This window comes from Sesamum indicum, linkage group LG11 (genome assembly GCF_000512975.1).
Source record: "Sesamum indicum cultivar Zhongzhi No. 13 linkage group LG11, S_indicum_v1.0, whole genome shotgun sequence".
Classification (NCBI taxonomy): domain Eukaryota; kingdom Viridiplantae; phylum Streptophyta; class Magnoliopsida; order Lamiales; family Pedaliaceae; genus Sesamum; species Sesamum indicum.
This window is the reverse complement of record NC_026155.1, coordinates 11,995,331-12,017,670: the sequence shown is the minus strand read 5'-3', so window position 1 is coordinate 12,017,670 and position 22,340 is coordinate 11,995,331. Positions and strand designations below refer to the sequence as shown.

Genomic DNA, 22,340 nt, shown 5'->3' with positions numbered 1-22,340 from the left:
AGAGTAGAGTTCATCAAGGTTTGAGGTGGAGACCATCTTGTCTGGATTATATCTTTTCATACAAATTAAAATTGCAGCTTTTGGGTGGAGTTTTTCATTTTTGTCAGCTTGTTTCTATCTTTTTTTGTATATTCAGGTTTGAACTCAAGGCTTCTGGTACAAACATTTGAGTTTTAAGTTTTCTTTGTTAGTTGTGTATATTTTGATCTTGTAATCAATTGGGTTATTATAAATTATCATTATTATTATTATTTGTTTTTTATGCTTTCAATACAAAGAAAATAATTAAAAATATCGTGACTTTACTACTATCAGTAAGACATGTCACAATAATACTCTATGGTCCCGTTTGGTTTGTGTGATTAGGTATGATAAATTATATATCATAACTAATCACACATTTGATTAATATTATTAGAGATCGGTATTAATATCGGGCTCAATCTTATTAATCATAATATATGGTATAATGAATCACGCCTATTTAGCTGATATAAGCAATCCCCCAAATTAATATTATTATTTTTTTTCTAATTTACTTTTGAACTCTCTCCTCGACTCCACTCTGTACCCTCTTTCTCCCATTTTCTCTTTCTTCTCTCACAACTTAACAGACATTTATTCCTCCTATTTTCTGTGATCATTATAGTTTACAATGTCAAGATTTGCACGGTAAAAAATTCATATTACCTATCAAATTATTTTAATAATGACGATATTTAGGTGTGAAAAATATATGAAAATTACTTAAATACATGTTAAAATAAAAAAGACTTTTGAGTTTTTCCCGTTTGCCTTTTTTTTGTTATTTGTGAAGCTTGTGCATGATTTAAAAAATGCATTTTAAATATAATAATTAATAATAAAATATAGTAAAAATATTACTTCTTTCTGTTCTGGATGTTTAAAAAATATTTGAATTTTTTTATCATTAATTACTTAATTGAATACGTATTTTCAACTTTGACTTTATATAAATATAGAAAAAAAAAATTCACAAAGCTCTCGTTCGGAAACCATCCTAAACTCCCCCTATAAAGCCTTCCCCTTGTTTAAAGAAAGCCCTCTCTTTGAGCTAGACAGCGAGTCATCATTCGTCCAACTATTTAAGTCCATAATCTTTCGCCCTGGTCTGAGGACGAGAGGATTCCTTTTCACCGACACCTGATCCAAGGGGATCAGCCAACCACAGGATGGAAGAAAGGTTTTTCAATTTTATTTTAAGCAATTATATTTCAATACATAATTTAGTATTTTTTTTTAAATAATTCACAAGCTACAATATAAAAATATAATACCTTTAAAATGGACACCCTTTATAATTTTTATACATTTAATCAATACGTTATAATCTTTCAACCAAACACCATATTATATTATCAAATGAGATGTCTCACATGCAATACCTCAAACGAAACATCATATAATGCTAGATAGGATTAATTATCATTTCTATCACGCCTAATCATATCACACCCACCAAATGAGCCCTATGAAAGTCTGATCATGTCCTATATTATCCGTCAATTATTTAATTGAGCGAAAATTTTAATTCAAATCACGTTTGGTCGAATACCGTAATTATGTTTTAAATATGATATGTTTGTAAAGTAATTAATTATTTTTTTAAAATTACACATTAATAACAAGTATATATCACTTATTATATAATTAATTAAAATCTATCGAACCTAATTTGACCTAGAAAATTTTCAACTGAGACACTATAGCTCCCTAACATAAGTTCGAATTTTCACTATTAAATGATATAAAATCTCTCTTGTGATAACGACAAATGATAGTTACTCCTAACACATGCACTTATGGTAGAGAGTTAAAATAACACATTAAAATTACTTAAAAGAAAAAAAAGCATGATATGGGAGAAAGAAAATTAAATTAATGAGTTGATTACGAAAATGGACCTATTTATAGTAGAGAGCTATGTATAAAATAATAATAATAATAATAAGCAGGGTCGTTTATGGATAAAAGGATCAATTTGACCATTTTGTAACACAAATAAGGATAATAAAAAAAATTAGTGTTTTTTTCTACAAAAGGTTACAATCTGGTGGACCAATTCGGCCCAAGTCAGGCAGGAGTGTGCATGAGATTTTTTTTTTTTCTTTTTTTCCCAAAATCCACCCATCCACGCTTGTGATTGCAAGATTATAAGAGATTTTAATATAAATACATTAGTCATTGAGGCAAGTTGTTTTTATGTGCATATAATAAATAATTTTTTATATTTTAAAATATATTAAAAATAAAAATAAAATATATAAATAAGTTCATTACATTAAAAGAGAAAAAAATTAATTTATCAGTTAATAATGAATTTAAAAAATTGAATAAGTTAAGTGTATTTTTTGAATTCACAAAAATTTGGTGTACTAAATTATTAATTGTCTTTTGTGAGTGTGAAATTTTTTTATTTAATATTAGTATGGATAAAGATTTGATTGGTTAAAGTGGGTTGGGGGGGGGGGGGGGGAGAAAAAACTAATAGGGGGAAAACGGGTTTTAGGCTCCTACATCGTTACCATCTATAAAATTGGCAAAATAGGATAACTCATTCCTTTCCTCCGTCAAACGTGTCAAGCATGAAGAAGGTAGGACGAAAATTCCAGTGCTACCTCTGGTGATCGGATCACCTTCAACAACAATAAAAAGATTCTTCAAAATATCTCGAGTCACGAGGGTTAGGGAGGGGTGACCGACAGCCATCCCACAGACGGGTGAGCATAGCAAGGTGGGACGATCGAGAGGCTGGACTCTCTCTCTCTCATGTGACTTCGCTGACCATGTAAGCATTTTTTATTTGCTGGAGATTCGATACTGTGAAGCAGTGATTTAAGGTAGCAAATCCATAGAATCAGATGGAGTTGGTTGACCCTGTTTTTTGATTATCATAATCATCATATCTTGTTTTCAGTTAATGATTTGGATTTTCTCCGTTCCCAGATTTTAGGAGTGTTTGTAATAACTTTTACTTTACGATAAAAATTAATTATAAATTAAATATTAATAAAAATTGGGAGTATTTAAAAATAAAAATTAAAAAAAAATTAAAGATTGAGTGCTTGAAAAAATAACTTAATATTTTTAAGTTTCCTAACTGCAAAAGTTGGTTGAGAATTACTTATAGTTTTTGAGTTTTGATATAAATCAACTTAACTTAAGCAGTATAAAAATAAACGTTGCAAAATAAAAATATATTATTTTTAATTTATTTCAATAATGAGCTAATAGACGTTTATTTCAAACATACATATATCCCTTTATCTCTGTAGCTTCATCCTCCGCCCCCATCTTCTTCCCCTCATTTTGCGCCATTCTTAAAATATACTGATATTTAAAGATAAATTCCAAGCTCTCTTGAGATTTTAGTAAAATTCATTTTAATTTTATCTTTTCAACTCACTTCAAATTAATCTCCTACTATAAGTGATTTTTCATATACCTCTTATAAAACATTTCTTTCTTTATAAAAAAATTATCTTAGTTCTTCACTTTTTATTTCAATTTATTCAAATGTTTTTTTATATTTGGAAAATGCAAGAGTTGGTGATATTCACAAAAATTATGTTTATATGTTATTCATCAAATTATTACAATTATCCAACTATTAATACTTTCAAATAAAAATAGTTATATTTTTCAAAATTTATATGCAAATTACCAAATTTATATAATCTTTGGACAAAGGGATAAAAACATTCACTTTGTCCTTACTATTTTTTTTTAAAAAAAAGAATTAAAAGATTGTTTAAGAAAAGCTAATTATGTGAAATTTTCTTTTAGTCCACTTTTTTTTTTAGAAAATTAAAAAAAATAATTATAATTTATAATCTATTGATATTTTGATTAGTTCACTACAAATAATAGGGAATGATACGTTAGATAATTTTTTTCTTAAGAGAAAAAACTGATCAAAAAAGGAAGAGACACCAAAGAGGTACTCCTCTTTAATATATAATATATATTTATAGTATAAATGAGTAACGCATAGCTATGGGCAATTTTTCAATGCTTAATCTCACTAGAAGAGTTTTAGTTCTGGAGTCCAATATTAACATGAAGTATCCTAATAGAATTTTTTTTTAAAGTAGTAACTCATGCAATATGCGACTAAAATTACAATTTTCCTAATAATGCTTATTTGTTACAATATTTCATAAAAAATATCAATTTTTAATTGAATTTGGCTAGACAATCGAATACTTAATTCTAAAAAACAAGTTCCATTTAATTTATTCAGTAATAATTAATTTCCTGAAAAATAGCCAATTCTACAATGGTGAAAATAAATGAACAATTTGAAAACTATTCTGCCTACATTCTCAAACTGTTTGAAAATCATAATTGACCAAATGTGATTTTTCAATCAAAATATCAAACACCCTTATAATTTTAATATAATCTAAGAAGTGAATTCAATTATTGAGTCAAACTCACTTTTATACGTGGAAAATCGATGCAATATCACAATTGAACAACCGTGCATTACAAGAAACGGCGCAAACCATTCCAATAAAAGGATATCAAAGTAGATTCATAAATTTATTTTTTTAATAATAATTTTTGAATAAAAAATTCACGTAACCAACAAAACCACACACATGCAAAAGGTAGACTGGCACCACACGATCGTTTTGCATCATAAAAGAAATAGGCCACCACCGCTTGATTAGAATCATAAATTGCACCAAACGTATTAAACGGAATTTTGTACCAAACCCAGGTTAGAAAAGCGTGCACCTTTGTTCCACTGAAAAGGGGACCACCAACGGCGTCAACGGCACCGTCTAAGCTCGGAAATCAAGGGAGAATGAAAACAAACAGTACGTAAGGCCGGGAAGGCATGGCCCACCGGTGATATCACCCCTTTCACGGCACACTAACGCCGTCAAATCTTTAGCGGAATCTCACACCAGACTATTCACACTTTTCTCACGAACTGAGATGCCCATATGGCGTGCGGTTCACTCACGTGTTGAAGCCTTGTTAGGCCGCTTCAAACGCCTGTTTTATTGTTTGACTTCCAAGTACGTTTTTGCCCCCAAATTGGTCCAACAAAAACCCCAGCATCTTATCTACTACATCTAATTATACTCAGTAATATTCATTTAAATCGTATAAATCTTCTTCAAAATTAATAATAAAAGACCCCAATCTCATTACGTATTTCAAATGTTGGATTCCAACAAGACAAGTGAAATTATTATAACCAAATATAACTTACCTATAAACGTTAATATGGATTCAACCTTTCTTATAATTAATTATATTTTTATATAATATTTTATTATCGCTTTCGTTCAATCACATATTGATTCTCCCGCGCATTGTCATTGACACAACAACAAACACTCGCATAAAACATTGCAATATAGAATTGATATTTTAATGGATTACCTTATGTGGGTTTACCGGGAAAAAAGATTTATCAGTTCAGGGGTTCTCTCTTTTCTTGAATAAAAGCCCTGGTCTTTCTATTTGTTTGTTTTTCCTACTTTCTCTCTCCCCTCTATGAGAAATGCTCTGTTTTGAGTTTCTTCTCTTTGCCGTCCACCGCTTCACGAGATCTTGACCAAGAATCAACAATTAGGTGAGTTCTATCCCAAGGCTTGCCAATTTGACTAAAATTGTGATTTTCTTGTGCTCTCACGCTTTGTCTAAAGAAACAGAGTCGATAAGAATGGCATTCATGAATTTTGTGACAGATTAGAGCTAGGATAACGCTTCTTTTTTCTGTTTTTCTACGCAATCTTGCATCCTGTAAAGGCCTAGCTGTGTTTCTGTGAAATTAATGAAGAATGAATAGTTTCTCTCTCTTCTACACCCAGTTTTTACTGTCGTTACCATACAGAAACTATATATTTCCTGGTTCCTTGAGAGATCTGTCAGCTGGAATTGCTTGGCGTGATTTTCAAGGATAAGGGAAACACTGTTTTGGCTGCTTTTCTCCAAATTTATCTTCTCAGTTCCTCACTCTAATGTTTTTAGTAAATTTTTGGTCATTTTTATCTAGCGGGAAGGTGTGATGAAATGCAGTTGACGCTAAAGAAGAATCAACTAAGTTTATGCCGGAAAAGAGAAAGTGACTGCCTTTCAGGAGTTTGCCTTAAAATTTCAGAAAATTGCAGTTGAAGAAGCAAGGATAAGATATTTACCGTTTTTGCCCCAGCGGGATGGCAGTCAGAAGAGAAGACACTGCTCCAGACTTGAAAGACTTCCAGATTGGTTGTTCTTGGATTCCTACAACCCCCGCAAAGCCCAATTCGACAAAACAGCAACTGATCTGCACAAACTCACAAGAAAATCACTGGGTTCAAACCAATTGGCTGGAATCAGAAAGGCGCACTCCAGATAACGTGGTCGCCCAAGCAAATTTATCTGAATCAGGAAGATTACCAGGAGATATTCTGCAAGAGACACAATGGCAGATGGCACCTGCATGTTATAGTTCAACAAATCTATATAGTGTAATCCGAGGCTCCAACAATTGGCTAGCAGGGGAGGCGACCAATTCCCATGGTTGCGGAGACAATTTATCCAATTTTGACACTTGGCGCGAAGCTGAGGCCGCCAATTCCCATGTTTGTGTAGACGATTTACACACAAACGACAAGTTGTTCGTACAAGACATGGACAAATGGACCAATATGTCTTTTGGAAATCTCTTGGCTTTAGCACATGTGGTGGGCAACAAAGCAGCAGTGGAGAAAGCACTTACAAATACAGATTCTGTTGCTACAAGCAGCATTTCTGCCCCCTATTTTCACCCCCAAACTGAAGGTTGTCAATTGGAAAATGCACTTACACATACAGATTTTGTTGCTACAAGCAGCACTTGGTCAGTTTACTCTGAGTTTCGGGAATTCTTCACTGCAAGATCTGGACAGTTTGCTTGGAGCAAATTTTGAGGCCGAACTAAACATACCTAATGTTCCCAAGGGTCAGTATAATACCTGTTTCTATTATAGGTCAATTCTTGTGTGGCCATGTGTTAATAAATGATCATTGCAAAAGGACATAACTAGTATATAGTTTTGCAAGTTGAGAACCTAGAGGCAGGAAACTTACATAAAAACTTTAGACATGAATTACTTGAAAGCTCCGTTGCAAGTGTCTTCAGGAAGTCCAAAGAAATTCCTGTATGATCCTGACAGAGTCTAAGGATGAGAAGGAACATGCTACTTTACACCATCTGAACAGACACAAGACATTGTGACAGGATTAGTTATGCAAGCTTATATTGATATAAAACAGCAGTAATGAGTAGCATTCTTGCATTTCCAAACAATGTGTCAAAGTGGAGGACATGCTACCAATTACATATTAAACAATAATAACCGCAAAGAGAAAAATAGTTGAGCATAGATAAACGGAGCTCTGCATCTAGAACATCTTTTTACTTTTCGTTGCCGATTTATTGAACAGATACAGGTAGCATACTGGTTTTCTTGCAAATATATACATATACATGTGATTTTGTTTTCCTTCTCTAAAATCAATCTGTGCTTATATCTGACAGATGGAAGTTCAATCCCTTCTAGGCAATTTTTTGATCTTAATTCACCACCCAGAACAGTTAGAGATGCATTCTTGAGTAAGAATACATCATCCCACTTTGAACCCATAACACCAGAGAAGACCACCAGAGCTGAGCACAGGCAGGAGTCCTCTATACAGGATTTAAGCATAGATGAACTACCTGCAGGGAAAGATGCACAGGAGAATAAAATCACCAGGGATGGAGTTATGGAACATAACAAAAAGTTTCAGCTGGTCAATGATCAATTGTGTGCAGCCACATCCACACAATTGCAGGAGAATCACAAGCCTGACAAGGGAGGCACAGAGGAAACTGGTCTGAGCAAGACCACTCAGCAGAAGCCAAGGAGGAAAAAGCACAGGCCCAAAGTCATAATTGAAGGTCAACATAAAAGTACTCCTAAATCAACTAAAGCAAAACCTACTGTGACCCCCGAAACCCCAAGGGTCAAGAGGAAGTATGTTCGAAGAAAAGGAGTCAACAATCCCTTAGAAGGGGAAACCAATGGAACAATGGATTCAATCAAAATGGCCCCTAGTTCTACAGATAATCCAGTAGGCAAGAGGAAGTATGTAAGAAGAAAAGGAATCAACAAACCTGAAGATAACATGGATAAGGAAACTCCTGAAGCCACGGATGTAAAGCCGCGCCGGTATACCAGAAGTTCCTGCAAAAGATCTCTGAATTTTAACTCAGAGGACCAAGTGAGAGATGAAAGTTCCTTGTACTGTGAACCTCCAAATTGCAACAGGGAGTGGCAAGCAGAGAACTTCAATGCGGAAAATCAACCAAGGACAACTGTGCCGTACCAACAGCGGATGGAAATAATGATGGAGAGAAATGACATGGGAGTTTCTCATGAACTTTCACACTCTATGAATCAAGTAAGGGAAGATAACCTGCCAAGGCCTGAAAAACATTCGCCAAGCCCCTCACCTTCTACAAATATGGATCAATTGAAGGACAACGACGTGCTCAGAGATCAAATTGTATCTACCCGAGGAAAGTGCCAAATAGTATTCTCAGATGTAACACATGATAAAGAGGCAAATATTGTTCAGATGCGGATGAACCTGGACGGCCAGACGATACCAAAAAGTCCTAGTGATTCCATCTGCAGCAGCACATGCCTGACACCAGAAAGACAAGTGAGAGGCTTGAAAAGACAAAACACGGATACAACTGTTGAAGCAGAACTCTGCAACAAAAATGGAACATTTTACAATTCCTTGCAGGCATACCTTCCAATATTTTCACAAGATGCAGATAAGAATGATAGTACTCCTGGGTTGCAATTTCCAGCAAGCTGTAAGAGAAAGAGGACTGAAAAGGGACATAACATGGCAACATCCAGCTCGCAGTATACAGCATCTACCTTGGACAATCATGTGAAACTTGAAAGATGCTCTCTCAGAGATTCTTGCATAAAGCTGTTCGCATCAACAACAGATCAAGGATCTTCTGGTGTTCAGTTTCAAGTTAATAATCTGCTATCAATTGATCATGTAACTGATGGTATGCAGAAAGGAAAGCAAGTTTACAACGATCTGTTGGCTTTGGGACCAACAGAGAGGATTAGAAAAAGAAGATCAAAAGGCCCCATTCGAGTACGGAATTTAGCTTCTCTGCAAGGAATCTGTAAAGGACTTCCAGCATCTCCAGGCAGAGCAGCAACAACATCGAGAGTTAAACAAGATATTGAAATTCTACATGAACCAAATACATGCATGGATGCCCTTGTAGCTGACACCCATTCAACAGTGACAACAAAGAAGCGGTCAAAGAGAAGCCTGCTTATAAATTCAACAATGCAGAATTTCTACAATCACCAAAAGTCTGCCACTATATCAATGGGTACTGAAACTTTGAAGATGCTACTATCAACAAGAACCTTGACAACGTGTCCTTTCTGATTTATTTACAATGTTTAATGCAGGACCACCACTGGCTCTAACATGGAAATGCATGGCTTCAGTTGACTCAATCATTGAGCAACTTAACCAACTAGATTTAAATGCAGAGAGTGGCCCAGCATCAGCTCAGATGCAGAATGTGTTCTTGGCATACCACACACATTATGATGACCAACATGCCCTTGTTCCATTTCAAACATATGGAGCTGTTGTCCCTTTTGATAGTTCATTTGATCAAGTCAGAAGAAGGAGACCAAGGCCTAAAGTCGACCTTGATGATGAGACAACTAGAGTTTGGAAACTTTTGCTAGAAAATATAAATAGTGAAGGCATTGATGGAACAGATGAAGAAAAGACAAAATGGTGGGAAGAAGAACGAAGAGTATTCAATGGAAGAGCAGACTCATTCATCGCACGCATGCATCTTGTACAAGGTATATATCTGCAGTTATCAAGTTGTGCCACAATGTCTGACTAAACTGAGTTGACTCTGCGTGATTCATAAAACGTAGATAATTGCACATAATAGCTAAGATAAAATTGGGTAGAAGTAGAAATATCAGTCATTCATTGCACGCATGAATCTTGTACAAGGTATATATCTGCAGTTATCCAGTTGTGCCACAATGTCTAATTAAACTGAGCTGGCACTGCGTGATTCGTCAAACATAGATAATTGCACATAATAGCTAAGATAAAATTGGGCAGAAGTAGAAATATAAGTTTTGTTGTTATACCATTACTTAATCCAGGAATAGCCTCTCCAATTCTGAAGTTATGATTAACAAACACAAAAATGTATGAATACTCATGCCTTGGTACATGACTGAATAAGGAGGCAAGTAGAGACAAATCACACACGCAGCCATAAACATCAGACTGTCTCTATGCATTTCAATAATAGTATACCCAGAAGTTAGGCTGGATAAAATTAAGGTATAACTTAATCCAGAATGTTGTTCCTTGTAATCTATTCCTGTTATCCAAAGCAATCTCTTTTCATCTTAGTTGGCTTTTAAGATCTCAGAGAAAGATAATTCAAGATGCAAAATATAGGAACAAGCAAGTAGAGCACCAAAGAGGTTGAAAGAAACAGAACCTGACGCTCTCGATCTTGCACTCTGCATTTCAACTAGTAGCAGAAAGACATTCAAGTAAATAATGGCAGAACATACAAGTTCCAATATTGAAGGGAATTGAATCAAATCTGAAAATCAAGTAACTTTTTATGCAATTAAAAAAAATTCTTTAAAAATACTAGTCTTCCTTTCCCACTGTGCTTATCCAACAAAGAGGTGAACAAGACACTAACATGGCATATAATTCAAATGTTCTAACTTAAGTATGCTGTAATTTTCTTCACAGGAGACAGACGCTTTTCTCCATGGAAAGGATCAGTTATTGACTCTGTAGTTGGTGTTTTCCTTACTCAGAATGTTTCAGATCATCTTTCCAGGTTGGTTGAACTTCTTGTTTTAAGTTAGTTATACGTTTACGATTTCTTAGCTTTGGAGGGTCAAGAAAAATAAATTCATTTTACTTATCGACTCTTGCAGCTCAGCCTTCATGGCACTTGCTGCACGATTTCCCCTTGTGTCAAAGAGCCAACATATGGAATTACATGAAGAGACACTAGTTACCAAAATGAAAGAACCTGAAGTATGTGAGCTGGATCCTGAGGAGACATTTGGACTAAACAAGGAGATCTTGAATCAGTTGGTATGTGGAGAGGATACTAAAATAGTTCAGGAATTTGAAGATGATGGTATTAGAGAAGTGAACAGCGTGAAATCCTCTGGAAGCAATTTTGATGCATTTATCCCAAAAGACAACTTAAGAGGCCAATCACCTGATACCTCTAAAGATGATCTGGTTATATCACGTGAAACAATCACAAACAAGTCAATAAGTTTGACTGAGGATGGAAGAGACACAGAAGACACACTTTCTTCTCATACTGCAGAGATTTCTTCTCAGAACTCTGCAGATTCCCCAATTGCACAAACCATTGAAAGAAGTGATTCTTGCTTACTGAGCACCTCAGAAGAAGAACCACCAGCTGGGGATAAAAGAAATCCGTTCACCAGCTCTACTTCTTTTGTAAAGCTTCTGCAGATGGCTGGCACTGTACTACATGGTGTTTATGAAAAAGGTACTGAAGAAAACATGTCTTATAAAAATGCACAAGTGCAATCAGAAAGGTTGGCCCTTAACTTGCAGAATGAGGGCCACCTGGAGAAGCCTACATTCCCTGCTAAACCTGTGGCCTCATGCAGCAAGTCTATTTTCTGTCATGTACCCAGCTCAGGAGCACAAACACCAGATTTTGAGTTGTCTCAAAAACACAGCAAGGGCATCAATAGCTCTAATGACAAGGAACTTTGTGCAGCTGAATTAAGCGGGTTGTCTTCAGAATCTGCCTCACAGACCACAGATCAGAAGATCACAGCTTTTAGTTTTGAAGAGGGGGCAAAATTTTCCAGTTTAAATGCTCACTCGAGTAACAACTATCAAATTGAGATAAATCAAGAGAGAGTTGGAAAGCGGACAGGCCAAGTACCAACACAGAGTTTAGTTCAAGAGAACAATTATAAAATGCAGGAGGTTTCAAAAGTTCCCATCTACCCACAAAATTTGATAGATGTTACCGGTAGTAGTAGCAACATTGATAATTCAAAAAATTCCGAGCACAAAGAAGTTAACTCAAATAAGGACCCTGATTACCGTCCTGGCAAGACGGTTGAAGGACCGAAAGCAAAAGGAGGAAGAAACAGAAAAGAGAAAGAGAACCAAGTTGATTGGGATCAATTGAGAAAACAGGCACAAGCAGGTGGCAGAGAAAGAGTGAGAACAGCCAATACATTGGACTCAGTGGACTGGGATGCTGTAAGATGTGCAGATGTTAATGAGATTGCACATACAATAAAAGAAAGGGGAATGAACAATATGCTAGCGGAGAGAATCAAGGTTTCTATTAGATATTTGAAGCAAAGAATTTAGAGTCTTTATATTTAATTTCTTTACTGAGCAACAATAAATTGTTCAGAAACCTACAAAGCTCTCATCACCAACTGATTATCAATTAAACACTTGTGCAGGACTTCCTCAACCGCGTTGTTAGAGACCATGGAAGCATTGATCTGGAATGGCTTAGGGATATTCCACCAGACAAAGCAAAGTAACTTTTACAGCTGTCGAGTATTATCTGTAGATTCAGAACAATAAAGCATTTATATGTTCCTTATTTTCCAGGGAGTATCTGCTGAGTATTAGAGGTTTGGGATTGAAGAGTGTGGAGTGTGTGCGGCTATTGACCCTTCATCACCTTGCCTTTCCAGTAAGTTTAAGCTAGCTTGTAATGCCTTACTTAAAATGGAAAAGAAGTTTACTGACAAAGTTGTATCTGCAACACCAATAAGGTCGACACCAATGTTGGCCGTATAGCAGTGCGATTGGGCTGGGTACCTCTGCAGCCATTGCCTGAGTCACTTCAGCTGCATCTGCTAGAACTGTGAGTGTTTCAATACCTATCATACTTCCCATAGCAATGACAAACTGACACAAAATGACTTCGGCTGCTACTACCTTGTGTAGGTACCCTGTATTGGAGTCCATTCAGAAATATCTGTGGCCTAGGCTCTGCAAGCTTGATCAGAAAACACTGTAAATATTTTTTTCCGACACAAAACATATAAAATTTTATAATGAATGTAAACTATAAGTCAAGAGTGCCCTTCAATGATTTATGATGCTCTCTCATTACAGATATGAGCTGCATTATCAAATGATCACTTTTGGAAAGGTATGTTACAATTGTAAAAAGTATATTGGATATCCCAAGACAACCAGTGAATTTTGTGAAATATAAGACAAAAGCGAGATATTTTGCTGTCAGGTATTTTGCACAAAGAGCAAACCGAATTGCAATGCATGTCCAATGAGGGGAGAGTGCAGACATTTCGCAAGTGCATTTGCAAGGTTTGTACTTCAACACTCCTAGTTATTGAACCACTAGATTTCATTATTGCTTTAATATTTGTCCACAATATATTATAGTGCTAGCAGAGCATGGAACATCTTTTTGCTGTAATATTTCAGAGAATATCAAATATCTACCCTGAGGCCCAACTACTAGGAGGACAAAGATAAATCTGGAAATACCAAAATTATAGAGTTTGATCTACCCTTGACAAATAAGAAAATGGAAGCAACATTAAAATCACATCAACTGATCAAATTTAGAAAAATTTTAGATCCCTAGCATGTGACTTACAATCTGCTTAACATGAGTATCAACATTGTTAAATAATTTGATTCTGATTAATGGGTGTACAGCGCAAGACTTGCTCTCCCAGCACCAGAAGACAAAAGCATTGTGAGTGCAACAGAAAACAGAACAGCTGATCAAAATCCAATGAGAAGTATGAATACCTTGCAGTTGCCTGCACCTCAAGCTAACCAAATGGATGCTAAATCTAGAGTTAGCAACTCTCAACCCATCATTGAAGAGCCAGCAACGCCAGAGCCTATTATCGAAGTGCCAGCCACACCAGAGCCAACTATAGAAGTGCCAGCCACACCAGAACCAAACTATACACAAGCCCCAGAATGCGATATTGAGAGTGCTTTCAATGAAGACCCTGATGAGATCCCCACGATCAAACTCAATATGGAAGAGTTCACTCATAATTTGCAGAAGATCATGCAGCAAAATACGGAATTACAGGAGGGCGATATGTCAAAGGCCTTAGTAGCTTTAACTTCACAAGCTGCTTCAATCCCAGTGCCTAAACTTAAGAATGTGAGCCGACTCAGAACAGAGCATCAAGTGTAAGTAATAGTCCTAATTCATAAAAATTGGCGAGTCACACTCCAGAACCACTACATATGTTTTATAGCAAAGGCATATTATGAGCATACTCAATAAACAGTAATCTTTGAAGCTACATGTAGTATTCCATGAAACTCTAAAATTATATTGCAAGTTAAGTATTCTGGAGGATAATACTAACATCTTATAATCGTTTTCTCTTTGTCCAGCTATGAGCTTCCAGATTCACACCCTCTACTAGAAGGGGTCAGTACTATCTCTCAGAAAACACTTGTTCAAGCTTCCTGCCAGACTAACTATAACTTTTCATTTCACAGATGGACAAACGAGAACCTGATGATCCTTGCCCTTACCTACTTGCTATATGGACCCCAGGTAAGAGAAAGCCTAGGGATAGCCAAATACTTGTCGAAACCTGTCTGAAGTCTCAAAATATTGAATATATCAAATTTGTATGATAAGCAACTTAAAAGTAAAATTGGAGAACTATCTAACATAGCAGTTACTTGAAATGACAAATTCTGCCAAATGCTGCACAGGCGAAACTGCAAATTCTATTGAACCGCCAGAAAGACGGTGCAGCTCCCAAGAGCTTGAGAAGCTATGCAGTGATGAAACCTGTTCATCATGCAACAGCATACGAGAAGCAAACTCTCAAACTGTCAGGGGGACTCTTCTGGTATAAACACGATTATGATAGACATAACATCTGTTGTTAAAGGAAAAGGACAGATAAATGATTTTTTCTGAGCCAATTTACAGAACTGATAAACACAATGCAGCCAAGTTATCATATAATCTAACATAACGACTCGTAACAGATACCTTGCAGAACGGCCATGAGAGGAAGCTTTCCACTAAATGGCACTTACTTTCAAGTAAATGAGGTAAGAATAGGACCAAGTCTTTTATTCAGATAGATTATCATGCCCATTAAGAAGTTCAATTAAAATAGTTTGAATGTGAAATTTGTTTGTATGCAGGTATTTTCTGACCATGAAAGCAGCCTATCTCCAATGGCTGTTCCAAGAGAGTGGTTATGGAACTTGCCAAGGAGAACAGTGTACTTTGGGACATCAATACCAACTATATTCAAAGGTAATATGGGAAAGAAACACTGGAGTAACTAACTGTAGTAGTTCATTTTTCTGAAAGATTAACAAGACACCAATTCTTTCTGTTTATTAGGGCTGTCCACAGAAGGTATTCAATACTGCTTTTGGAGAGGTATGTCTGGATATTGGACTGTTATCATTTTAGCTGCTTCCAGTAGCACCTTATATGTCAAATGAGAAACCTTGAACCATAAGTGGCCAATTTACCATCTAAATAGGATGTAGTTTCTGAACTTTGCTACCAGTAGTCCTAGATATTGAAAGGCTATAAACAACAAGAGCAGAAAGAACACAGAGCTGAATCCCAACAACAAATCCCTCCCACAAAGCCTTCTTGCAAGAGATTCATAACAATCAATTAACATACTTCACAAGAATCTGTAATGTAGGAATAGAGGGGCAGAAAATGGGTAACAGCACCATTTTTTCTCCTAATTCCAACAGGTTAAGAAATTCACATACTTAATGGGATATTACTTTTGTATGATGGTTGAGGATCAAAGACTTCAACTAAGCATAGTAATGTAGAATTCAAAGGGGTTTGTTTTTCTCTTTTTTTCTTCTATTCATTCTCCTGTTTGCTTTTTTTTTCATTTTTGAGAAAAGATGTAGTTATTTATTTAATTCACCAACATTATTGGTCTAGAAATTATCATAATGTATAGGCACAAGCGTTCACCCATATACATATTTAAATTATACTTATTTTTTGTTTTCTCTTTATTTCAATAGACAAAGCATCAGTGTACCAGCAATGGCTATGGTTAAAAGGGTAAGCAGCTCTCAGAGTGGCCAGGAAACTAGTAATATTTCATTATTCTCTCAAAACAATGCCACCTCTCTTCCTTCTCAACGGATGGATGATCTAAGTTTTGGACATAGATGGCATTTGACAAATAGTACACAAGCAAACTCAAAAACAAGCAGAATTTATTGAAGCACAAAGGAAGTAGACGTGATAGTTTTACTTTACTCAAGAAGATTAGTAATATTCAAAATCGGACAAATACCCAATATCTTGACAAGCTAATAACAACCCTATGTGAAGGTCTTTTTTCGCATTACACCACTTCTAGTTTATAACGAGTAGATTATTTCAAGCATATACTGCATCTCAACACAACCTCGAAAAAGTTTGTTCAACCACTTTACCCTGTCTGTCTGTATCCTAATTAGCTGCCATTTTTTCAGGGTTTGTCTGTGTCAGAGGATTTGACAGGAAGACAAGAGCACCCCGTCCTCTCATCGCCAGATTGCACTTTCCAGCTAGCAAATTAGCCAAAGGAAAAGGAAAGGTAGATGAGAACTAAACATAGACTGCACTTAGTTTAACCATCTGTAGAACCCAATGTGGAAGCAGCAGGATAATGTGACAGTCCATTGGCTTGTATCATGTGAACCAGGACTGAGGCTGGATTAATTGGAAATGAATATATTTCATCAGCAAAGGTGAAATATTAATATCCTGCAGGGATTTAGGAATGATCTTTTCTTCTTATTTGTGGCCTGTTCTCATGAAATTAACTGTTTTCTCAATGGTAAATACGTGCATTCATGGTAGAACACTGATATGGGTGTAGGGTATATCAGTTTCATGGCTAAGGTAGAACATGTAGAACAGTGATAGGGGCCCATGGTATTGGCAGATCCGTGGTCAAAGCAAATCGTTAGGCAACTACAAAACATGCTGAGTAACGTAATACCCCAAAGGCATGTAAATGGTTTAATGCCAGGTAAATTGAATGGAGTCATGAATGAGTTCACTAACGTGAAAGGCACCTGTATAAAGTAAAAATGAAGTTATATAGATTTATATGAGAACAATCTACAGACCCTAAAGCTTTCACATGACTTACAGAAATGTCTTGCGAATGATCATTAACCAGCCATAGGTTTTTAAGTTTCATATGATTTAAGACTAAGAGCACCAGCTTACTATTCTAACTCAAGATCATCCAAGTAGCAGCTACCCTACAGCGGAAAAGCTGTCAAAAAAGCAAAAAAGAACGAAAAGGAAAATGTAAACTATATGCGTTTTTCATGTATCTAAGATTGGTCCAGGGGCATGAGATACAGAATTCAATTTATTCATGTCAAAGTTCCAAACCGGCTAGCTGAAGGCATGATACAATGGCCTTTTTCAGATCTAATCAGTGCAAATAAACCTTGGAACAAAAGAATGCTCAATAATGAAACAGAAGTACATAGGATTTGATTACCGCTAACATATCAAACTATAGCAAACATGAGCACTTCAACACGCAGATGCAAACATATAGTTTTTCGTCCACGACCAATCGTCTGACAGGAATTGTTGTCCATACTGTGTGGATGTCTAATTTCACCAACGTACATACTAATTTCAACAAATAGCTAAAGCAATAAAAGCAAGAGAACTAACACGGAAAATTAAAGCAGAAGCATATACAAACTCAAATCACATAACAACTGTGCTGAATCCAACTATACACAAAAAAATGCATCCTAATCTAAATGATCCATTAACGGTATTAAGATCATGCTACACGTAGAATCAGCAAACCAAACATTCATTTAACCCAATCACACAAAATGCAGATCATAAACGCATGAAAAATAAATTACAGAAAAAAAAAGAAAGAAAGAAAAGTCTTATACTCGTATCGATTCGTATACCTGCACACGTACCTTCTGAAAGCGCAGGGCTGAACCTGTGGCTTTCCGAGAGAGAAACCATGAACTTTACAATCCCAATTACCAGCGGCTTTCGTTGATAAACCATTCGGAGTACACTTCTCCTGTGGATGTATTTACGTTCGGAAGGGAAGAGAACGGAGGGCGGACGAATGGGAGATTCAGGAAAATTTTGCCGCCTTGCCGCTTATGGAGTTCCCTCCCTTTTGTTTCAGTGTTTAAAATGACGCGCGCTACACGGCGAGTGAGTGTAATTGGTTGAAGTTCAAACGCGGGTCGTTCATAAATTGTTGATGCGCTTCTCGGCTCTAGTTTTGGGCTGAACTTTGGAGGTCGTGTCATTTTAAGCCCGGTTTACAACTGTGGTACGAGATTTTGGGCCTTCTCGTGTGCCGATCCACATCATTGTTTCAATCCCTGTCCTCTCCCAATTCTCCGCCTTGTTTAACGAACATGAAAGAATAAACAATCATGGAGCCGAATCACAGCATGATTAAATCATTTTGCACCATATCGTGGTCAAAGCATTCAACTATACCAAAAAGCCGGCGGCACACCAAACTCTAGAGAGTGGGCCACTGTTACCCATTGCGAATCACGGGCTTAAATAATTTTACGATATCCTTTTCATTTTCTGTTTCAAGATATTGTTTTATCCAAACTTTGATGAAATTCCGAATTTCACCCACCCCACCAACAAAAAGTAGCAAACCAAAATTCCGCGTCACGCTCACTTATGATTCGCACGCCCATGTGACAGAATAACCACTTTCGTCAAATCTAAAATTACCCCTTGACCCTGGGGATCATCCTGCCACACTGACATATATCCTTTGCTTCTAATCGTGAATGGAAAATATTCTACTAATCAGGGCTCCTCAAGTCCACAAAAATCTTGTTGAGCCAGATAGGTCTTTGAACTAATGACAAAATTAAGAAAATGTTAAACTTGTAGGATTGTTTTTTAAACATAATTTTAAGGAATAATTACATTCCCTCGCCTAAAATTTGGTGTAATTATACATAAATTTTTTATGATTTGGAAAATTACATCTGGCACCTCTAAGATTTTTTTATTTATTTTTGTTAATATCATAAAATTCGGTAAATTTTAACTAATATGAGACTTATTTATTAGATGAAAGTAAACTTCAAATGTACTAAATGTAATTTTCTAAACTACAAAAAATTTACGTGTAATTATATCAAATTTAAAAAAATATATAATTATCCATAATTTTAATGATTTATATATTTAACATCAATTGATCCTGAAATAAGTTGATGGTGTATACTGCAATTCAATCGGCCCAATATATTTACAAATGAATTATTGTCTCGTTTTGATATTTTCATTATTCCAAATCAACCCAACTTGATATAAAACATACGCGTATTCTAATCTTATTTTGATATTTTACCATTCTATGAAGGGTTGTTTATGTCTTCCATTATTTTATCCCATCATCTATATGAATTCAAGGAGGTAATCTGCATTCAATTTAGCTAAAAGGAATATTGAGATTAAAATTACGCCATTCGGCAAAGACATCACTTCTTCCCCGCAGTCGGAGGAGAAAAGGAGAGAGAAGAAAACCCCAGGTGATGGCGGTGCTTCGGGTTTTATGAGGTTGCAGGTTCATCATTTGGCGTAAGAGTTAAATGGAAATGCCCGGTAGACGATCGAATTACAGTTTACTAAGCCAAAATCCCGACGAACCATTCTATCACCACCCACCGCCTCAGCAGGCAAAGTTCTCCGCCGGCGGAGGGGGACAATTGGCTCAGCAGCCTCTTTACTACGAGTCTAACTCAGGAGAGAAGAATAGGTTGAAGTACGAGAGAGCGCCCGCCTTCGATTGGGACGCGATTGATCAAAGATCGATTCTGGCGCAACCGCAGCAAAGCCGGATAGGAACGCCGGCGTTCCCGGGGTCTCTTGGACTGCAGACGCAATCGAGTGGGAGCAGCTTCGGTGAGAGCTCGATCTCGGGGGATTGTTATGTACCCTCGCTTACGAACCCCGAGGTGGCTTTTAGTCATTTGAGTGATGCGGGCGGCGAGTTCACGGTGAAGACAGCGGAGGTGTCTATTGGCGGCGGCGGCTCATCGTCTTCAAAGAGCTGGGCGCAGCAGACGGAGGAAAGTTATCAATTGCAGCTGGCTTTAGCTCTTCGTCTCTCCTCAGAAGCCACCTGCGCTGATGACCCTAATTTTTTGGATCCAGTGCCTGATGAATCTGGGTTGGCTGCTTCTTCATCACCTGCATCTGCAGAGGCCATTTCTCATCGTTTCTGGGTAACATAAACCAAGCTCTAGACAAGACATTTCTGTAGTTGCTTTTTCTCTTTGGGGTTGAATAAGGTTATTTGCTCGAAATCAATTATTAATTAGGGAGGAAATGCCATTGCTTGCTCGGCTGCCGGGCTAGGAAGGGGAGTTATTTATACTAATTCCGTTAATACCAAGTTATGGAAATTTTGTGTTTTCTCAGAAGACATATTATTGCAAATATCATGAAAAGTATGGCTTAAAGAATGGTGGATTCACCACGGATGTTATTGAGTCCATTTCTGCATGAGGGTTATGAGTGGAAAGTGGTCAACAATTGCAGGGTTGAGCAACACACGTGAAGAATAATCTTCCAATCGCTTAACTTTCATGGGTAAATTTAGATACTGAATCATCAGTCTGTTATCTAGTGGCTTTAGTTGTCAAGTGGGGAATCTTATTTCTATAAGGAACGGCGTCAATGCACTTCAGAGAATAATTTAGACACGTAGCTAATTTGAATAGGTGATGGATGACGGAATGAATCTAAGACTTCATAATGAGATGCGGAATTGATGCTCTTTGTATTGCAAAAGTGTTTTTTAGGCATAGTACAAATTTACTGCTCTAATCATGACTCATGAGTATAACTGTATAATTGGGTAAGTTCCAAAAATAAATTAATTGTGATAACTTATTTCCACCATATCAACAATTTATGCTCTTTGTATGCTGCATTGTGAGGTTCTTTATATTCTTTCTTCGGTAGAAAGAATTAGGACAGCACTAATTGTGTGTTCAGTGTTCATGAGAGAGAATATTGGTGAGGTTGGGTGTAGCATTAAGCTTCTGAAGATCAACTGTGCTTTTGTTTTTGGTTCCATTAAATTTGGTGTACAAGTGGTTTGGAATTCTAAACTTGGTGAGGAGAAATCTCCCTTTATCTATTTACTTTTTATTCTTTATGTAGGTGGCACCTCTTTGTCGTAGAGGCAACAGAACTCCTAAACAGAAAGACTTAGAGGAACATGTTAAATGAAAATCTAAACGCTGAAGCTTAAAAGCCTTCCTTGGAAGATTGACCAAACACCTTTCAGTTCGAGTATCCTTCCAGTTACGTATGAATTAGAAAGAAAATCCAATGGTATACCCAAGATTTCTAAGACTTGATTGCTTAAGATATAAGAAATATGGAGAAGCTTGCTTCTGATGTATAGCATTTGACTTGTGGCATTTGAATCATGGTCTCTTTGCATGAATCAAATTGAATTGCAAATCTCGTCAAGTTATGTTGGACTGATGATTTACCTTTTAGCTAGGAAAAATTCTTCTTTCTATAGAAGGCATGCATGGAGAATAGAAATGAATGTAAGATTATTACTAAATAACATAGTTAATTACCTAATATGGTACATAGAGGGCAAGTGAAGGATCATAAAGAATATCTCAAGAGAAATGATTTTTTGGCATTCTCCTATGTGTCTAAGTATCTATCAGTTTATGGTTTTTCAGTTTTTATAATTCCCTGACCTGAGATTTCCTGGTCTCTTAGACTATAAGTTTGTTTACATCAGGTAAATGGATGCTTATCGTACTTTGACAAAGTTCTAGATGGGTTTTACATGATTCATGGGATGGATCCATATGTTTGGGCTATGTGCTCTGATCATCAGGAAAATGGCCGTATTCCGTCCATTGAATCCTTGAAGACTATTGATCCTGCCCTTGTATCTTCAGTTGAAGTGATCTTAGTAGATCGACAAGGTGATCCCAGCTTGAAAGAATTGCAGAATCGGGTCCATACCTTGTCATCTAGTTGCACTACCACAAAGGAAGTAGTTGAGCAACTTGCTAAGCTAGTTTGCAATCATATGGGGTGAGTATTAGAAGCCTCTAGTTTATTTTTAAGCTAATTCTTTTATTTTATAATTTTGTTTTCTGTCTTCCCTAGGGGTGCAGCTTCCAGTGGGGAA

The 22,340-nt window shown here is 36.4% G+C and overlaps 2 protein-coding genes across 2 annotated transcripts in view; both read left to right on the top strand.

Annotated features, from left to right (window-relative positions):
* Window positions 6,198-16,947, top strand: LOC105174218 (protein ROS1-like). The gene is made up of 20 exons (XM_011096244.2): window positions 6,198-6,804; window positions 6,857-6,964; window positions 7,544-9,418; window positions 9,501-9,911; window positions 10,843-10,933; window positions 11,034-12,444; window positions 12,576-12,655; window positions 12,730-12,814; window positions 12,897-12,988; window positions 13,072-13,140; window positions 13,243-13,279; window positions 13,373-13,455; window positions 13,813-14,307; window positions 14,518-14,554; window positions 14,626-14,683; window positions 14,848-14,987; window positions 15,130-15,195; window positions 15,292-15,406; window positions 15,497-15,535; window positions 16,615-16,947. The coding sequence occupies exons 1-20, from the start codon at window positions 6,198-6,200 to the stop codon at window positions 16,731-16,733; spliced, it is 6,018 nt and encodes a 2,005-aa protein (XP_011094546.1). The 3' UTR covers window positions 16,734-16,947.
* Window positions 19,474-22,340, top strand: part of LOC105174217 (serine/threonine-protein kinase CTR1) — a gene marked incomplete in the record, with an annotated part of 10,386 nt that continues 7,519 nt past the window's right edge. The window contains 3 exon segments of the mRNA XM_020698078.1: window positions 19,474-20,394; window positions 21,942-22,243; window positions 22,319-22,340. Coding sequence (XP_020553737.1) covers window positions 19,759-20,394; window positions 21,942-22,243; window positions 22,319-22,340 — 960 coding nt within the window.

Coding starts and splice junctions, on each gene's coding strand:
- LOC105174218 (XM_011096244.2), top strand. CDS start 6,198: ATGGCAGTCAGAAGAGAAGACACTGCTCCAGACTTGAAAGACTTCCAG. Junction 6,805..6,856: donor TTTTCACCCCCAAACTGAAG/GTTGTCAATTGG, acceptor TGCTACAAGCAG/CACTTGGTCAGTTTACTCTG. Junction 13,456..13,812: donor TTCGCAAGTGCATTTGCAAG/GTTTGTACTTCA, acceptor ATGGGTGTACAG/CGCAAGACTTGCTCTCCCAG.